Raw genomic sequence first — 6,057 nt, 5'->3', positions numbered from 1 at the left:
CACCATCAAGAAAGTGAAAAGACAACAGACAGAATGAGGGAAAAAAAGAGCAAATCATGTATTTGATAAGGGACTTATAGCTAGAACTACAGAATTCTTACAACTCAACAATAAAAAGACAAACAACCCAATTAAAAATGGGCAAAGGACCTAAATAGATATTTCTCAAAAAAAGATGTGCAAAAGGCCAATAAGCACATGAAAAGATGCTCAACATCATCAGTCGTTAGGGAAAAGTAAATCAAAACCACAATGAGATATCACTTCACACAACTTCACAGGGCTAAAATAAGAGACAGACAATATCAAATGTTAGAAAGTGGGAAAAGTAGAATCCTCACATATTGCTAGTAGGATCATAAAATGGTGAGCAGTTTGTCAGTTTCTCAAAATGTCAGATGACTCAGCAATTCCATTCCTCGACATATACCCAAGAGAACTGAATGCCAGTGTCCACACAAAAATTTGCACACAAATATTCGTAACAGCATAATAGCCAAGAAGTGGGAACAACCCAAATACCCATCAACTGGTAAATGGATAAATAAAATGATATATCCATACAATAGAATATTATTCAGATGCAAAATAGAATGAAGTACTGAAATACGCTGATTGCCAGGGAGGCGGGGGTTAGAGGGTGGAATGGGTACAGGGCGTCTCTTTCAGGTCATGAAAATGTTCTAAAATTAGATTGTGGTGATGGTTGCACAAATGTGAATATACTAAAAACCACTGAATTGTACACTTTAAAGAGGATAATTTTATAGTATGTGAATTATATTTCAGTAAAGCTGTTATAAAACACTTTAAACCCATTGACAGCTCTCCTTTACCAATACAGTTTTGTGGAGCATTCAGGTTCCTTCATGTGCTTTCATCACATATTTCCAGCTAAACTTTCAACCCTCATCTCCTGCTATTTTCCCCTTCACCACTTTCTGCCTCCACCCTAAAGACACAATGCCACTTTATAATTCCATGCCTTCGCACATACTATTCTTGCTGCCAAGAATGTCATACTGTCTTCTCTCTCTATTGAACTCCTATATATCCTTCAAGGCCAAATAATGTTTCTTTCAAGAAATTATCCCTTACTCCTCCAGACAAAGTTATGATGCCCTCTCCGCTATAAATATTGGTTGATGTATCTGCCCTTCTAATAGACTCTGAACTCCTTGAGTTTTCTATACAATATCATCTTCAGCCCTAGGACCTAACACTTACTAAGTGTTTACTGAATAAATGAATGACAAAACATTCCCTTACTATTGACTAGAAATAGTGTTATTTTTTCTCCAACTAGTTTAATTGGTAAAATCCATACAAATATAACTTGAGTGCTTGCCTTTAGAGACCAATAAAATGAAATAAAAATACAAATTTGGGGCCAAAATTGAGACTTAAGGAAAATTATCATAAAGTAACATTTCTTGGGGGTTCATAGTTCAGATACTTATCATTGTTGACCGAACACACTTACTGAAGTCAATACTCTTGTATTCAACATATTAAATGTGTTGTTTAACTCTGGTAACCACAGCTGTGACTTAGTTAACGATCTCAATAAATCCTACTTAAATCAGAGACAGGAAAAAATTATGCAAATGAATCCTTATCTGTTTTTCTGCCCAAGGCATATTTGATAACAGATAAAACATACTCTAAATAGTCTCTACTTAATAGTCAAGAAGCCATTTGAGGTTTTATTTGGATCAAAATCAATTACAAAGAAGAGGAAAAGCCTGCTATATTCACAAATGGTTTTATTTCAGAAAGAAATTACACATTAAAAGGAGACATAGTTAAGAACTTACATTCATGTATGGAAGTGAATCTTAGAAAGTCAACAGTTATTAATATACAAAGCACATGATTAAAAAAGACAGTAAAAGATAATGACAGATGGGCTTGCCTTAGATTCATCCACAAAATAATATCTTTTGTTTAAAAACAAAAAGATATTGATCTTTAAGATAGCTCTTTGGAAACGAGCTGATAGTTCCAGTGGACTTTAAAAATCAAACCAATCACACCAGGCTCCATGTAGGCTGTATCACACCATACTCATCCAGCAGGATGGAAACCACCCATCAATTAAACCTTGCAGCTAGATAGGATGTCTTCCACTAATCTCTTGTAAACCCAGGCATCACCCTTAAGCCGCTGCCTCCTGATACCCACCACATCGGGTTTTTGAAGCTGGCACACTTCTAGTTCAAACTGCATTGTCACTTTGCCAAAATCTGACTGTGTTTGACACTTCAGTGTATAGCTGTGAAAAACAAGATAAGAAGCCGGTTAGTAGAAGAACCATGAATTTTCTGCATAATATGAGAGATTTCTAAGCCTCTAGGAGGCTGGTGGGGAAAATGAACCATTATTTCATATTAAGCAATACAGTACTGCTTACGGTTTCCAAATGACCTAGCTATGCTTTAGTGAAAGAGTATGACTGGTGTTTTCCCATAAGCTGAACCAGGATCTTAAAAAAGAATAAAGATGAAAAGGCTTTACCAGAATTCTCCCTTGCTCCAAAGGAAAGCCCTTCTTTCATAGCTATACATGCCATTCATGCTCAAGAAATCTTCTGGCATCCTTTATGCAAGTCTTTCAACAGTGTAATCTGTGAACATTAGGTCATTTCCACAATGTTCACAACAAAGGAAAGCACAGGGAAGATAAGAATATTTTATTGTGTGCACTTCATCAGAAACTTCTGTCTTTCATAATAAATAAAGCTGAAGCCACCAACCTGTCAGAAGGACGAGGGTTTTTGAAGTTTTTCTAATAGTAATAAGAGGTTATGATGGTTACAACACTTGAGGGCAGAGCTATAAAAGACAGCCCAACGATATGGTACATTCCCAAGGTTGAAATGTATGGCACATATAATTAGAGCTGCCATGTTAACTACTCTGATGATAGAAAGGCCCAGTCTAAACGAAGCCTTAAACACATCTTAAGAAATAGGTATGTTCCTGCAAAGTTGCATAAATTAAATTCATTTAAATCAACGGTTAACTTGTTTACGTTATATTTTAGTTTTATTTGTCTCACTGATCTTCAATAGACGATAGACACAAACAATAAACAACAGGATTGATTCTAAATTTCAGTTCCCTAAATATTTAGGGGCACTGTTTCACAGAAATGTGGAGAAGTTATTTGTATTTGTTATACATTATGAGGTTTCAAAAAATATCATTCTTTTTCTTACTTAGTTATGTCCTTTGGGGCTTGATCTATTAAAAATAAGCAGTCAATATCAGAAATGCTACAAGGTATATACCCTGCAGCTAAGGTTCCTGATGGGAAGATGAAGCATAGAGCAACTGAGTGACAGCAAAGATAAAAAGTGATTCTTCCTCACTGGAGAAAGATGCTAATGGAATATAACTGAGATTAGTGACACCACACCACTGAAACTTGGTTTTTGTTATTCTGTTTGTCACAAAGAACGAAAAACAGAGATAGTAAAAAGAAAAAAAAGAGGATCAAGGCAGACCTTCCAGTTGATCAGGAAGTTTGAGGAACAAATTATCAGTTTAACAGTCAGTTAGTGACCTGACAGATCATATGTTAAAGGAAAAATAATCAAAAGTGTTCCATTATAGATTTAACTAGAGGTTCGGAAACTGTGGAAAAACACCAAGCATAAAGAACAAGTCAGAGTTAGACGTGTTCTAATGATGCCTAAAGAAGAAAGCAAAGGTTTACGTACTGAGTGGTTGCTAATATTCAGAGTAAGAAGGGAAATTACTTGTGCAAAAGATTGTCCTAAAAATCTTACTCTACACTGACTGTTCTACTTAAATGTTCTTGTTAATCTATTAATGGCTCTTCTTATTAGTGCTTTAATGATGAAACTTTAAAGAAACATAACTAAGTGGAAATGCCTAGAAATACAGACATCTTGGACAACCAGGAGAGGTCTGGCTGTTCAGACCACGAGCTCGTAACCAGGGAGGCTTGATGGCAGTTCACTCAACAGTGGGAAAGAGCTAAGGTGAAATAACTTCTAAAGTACTGAAAACCCACCCTTGTCCCAAAGCACATCATAAAGAGAGTCTATATACATATATACATTCTTGATTTGTTTGAGGTGTCTCATAAATTTAGATTACAATTTAGAAATATTATTGTAAAGCAGAATATTGAAGGAAAAGATGCAAAACAAAACTGGAAGAAGGCCAGATTTTCCTCCTTTGAAAAGTCTAACTTTGAAAGTGGTGACGATGTGGGCACTTAAAAAATTTCTGTAGCTCATATAAAACAAAAGAATAAATTATGAACAGATACTAGCATAAAAGCTTTTTGGAAAATGAAGTGGGAGAAATATATTTTTAAATAAGGGGAGAGGGAGAATCAACCCACGTTTTCTCAAAGTTCAAGTAATAAATGCAACAGCCTGTAAGTGTGCTTCTTACCCCTTTTGTACAAAGTCAACATGCTTCTTTGGAAGAATAAACATTATTTCATTCAAGAGCTGATCTGGATTCACTAATCTGGTTGTAGTCACATTATAGTGAGGCTAAAAGAGAAAAAGGATGAGAAGTAAATCCTTACATCAGCACAAAGGCCACCCTATCCAAACTCTTCAACATAGTACCATTTCAAATGGAAATATTTCAAGAAAAACACTGTAAGAATTTATAACCAACTCTTGGTAAGTTGGATTAAGACAGCACTGGGAAAGCCTGGAGAAATCATGTTGATTAGTAACTACATCTATATTATCCTTTTCATATTTGTGTCTTCCCCTCCTACCAATTTTTTAAATGAGTAAATAAATGTTAAATAATGTCTATCTGTTTGAGCTCTATTTATTTCTCCCTCTCTACATAAAGACTCTTGAAATGTAAACTGTGAGAAGATGAAACAAATGCCCTAGAAAATTTCACTTGTATATAGTTGGATACATTTCCTTTAATTCTCTCTTGATTATTAGATCCCAGAATCTGACTCTATGACAATTCTATGAAGGAATGAATATAACAAGTGCTCCTTTAAGAAAGTAATATTATTTTTTTCTCATTCACTAACAGTATAATTCTCAGAAACAATTTAATTCCTAATTGGTATCCACCCATCCATTCATTCAACAACTATTTTTTGAGGGCTTACTAGCTGCCAAGCACTGTTTTAACAGGGCCTGGAGACAAAGAAAAATCCCTACCTTTCTAGTAGTTCCTTCGCTGTCAAACAAAATTATATTTTCCGTGACTTTCAGATTTCAGTTCTTTTTATAAATAACAAAATGCTGAGGTTGGAAAAGACCCAATCACCTTACTTTTCAGATTAAGACCCTACTACCCAAAGAAGAGATATGTTTCTTAAGACGGGGTTTCCCAAAATGTGGTATAAATTATAACTGAAGTTATACAAGATAAATCTGGGTGCTCATGGATAAATATTTTTATTTTAATATTTATGTATTTGTTCCAATCTGATTTAGAAAAATATAGCAAAAACTAATGATTTATAGCTTTCTTTAAATAAATACAAGTTTTTAAAAAGTTAGTCATCTTGATTGTGGTGATGGTTTCACAGTTACATATATAAATGCCAAAGTATATTAATTACACATTTTTAACATATGCAGATTATTATATGTCAATTATACCTTTATAAATCTATTTTCAAATGAGTCATATAAACAAAATAAGCGTGCAGATGATATGGTGCTATGCCAACATGGAGGTGACTGTGAAATGACTGCAGTTCCCCAACTCCAGCTTCAAAGTTTGAAAGGAGAAAGTAAGTGGCACAGCTATGACAGGACCCTCTGCTCTTGGCTCCCAATTCAGGACTCTTTCACCAAGTTCAAGTGATTCCTTTTGTAAAATAAAGAATTAATCCCACTTTATCTATATAAACTTCAGATTTTTATAGATTGATTCCTAAAAGAGTGCTTGACTACATAGGGTTTGCTATCTAAGGTGTTCTTTGTACCATTTTTTTTAACTTTTCTGTAAGTTTACAACTTTTTAATATAAAAACTAGCTGGAAAAACAAGGCTTATCTCCTAAAGCAAAAAGTCTTTCAGTTCTGCAA

At 34.5% G+C, this 6,057-nt stretch overlaps 1 protein-coding gene across 2 annotated transcripts in view; it reads right to left on the bottom strand.

Annotated features, from left to right (window-relative positions):
• Nucleotides 1-1,749: 1,749 nt before the first annotated feature.
• MELK (maternal embryonic leucine zipper kinase) overlaps nucleotides 1,750-6,057 on the bottom strand; it is a 69,657-nt gene continuing 65,349 nt past the window's right edge. For both annotated transcript variants that reach the window (XM_010995566.3, XM_064490315.1), the window contains exons 17-18: nucleotides 4,431-4,534; nucleotides 1,750-2,275 (exon numbers count right to left, since the gene is read on the bottom strand). In XM_010995566.3, coding sequence (XP_010993868.1) covers nucleotides 2,098-2,275; nucleotides 4,431-4,534 — 282 coding nt within the window. In that variant the 3' untranslated portion in view covers nucleotides 1,750-2,097. The remainder of the gene's footprint in view (nucleotides 2,276-4,430; nucleotides 4,535-6,057) is intronic.

The sequence above is a fragment of the Camelus dromedarius genome, chromosome 10 (genome assembly GCF_036321535.1).
Source record: "Camelus dromedarius isolate mCamDro1 chromosome 10, mCamDro1.pat, whole genome shotgun sequence".
Classification (NCBI taxonomy): Eukaryota; Metazoa; Chordata; class Mammalia; order Artiodactyla; family Camelidae; genus Camelus; species Camelus dromedarius.
The sequence above is the reverse complement of the archived record's forward strand: the minus strand, read 5'-3'. Positions and strand labels throughout refer to the sequence as shown.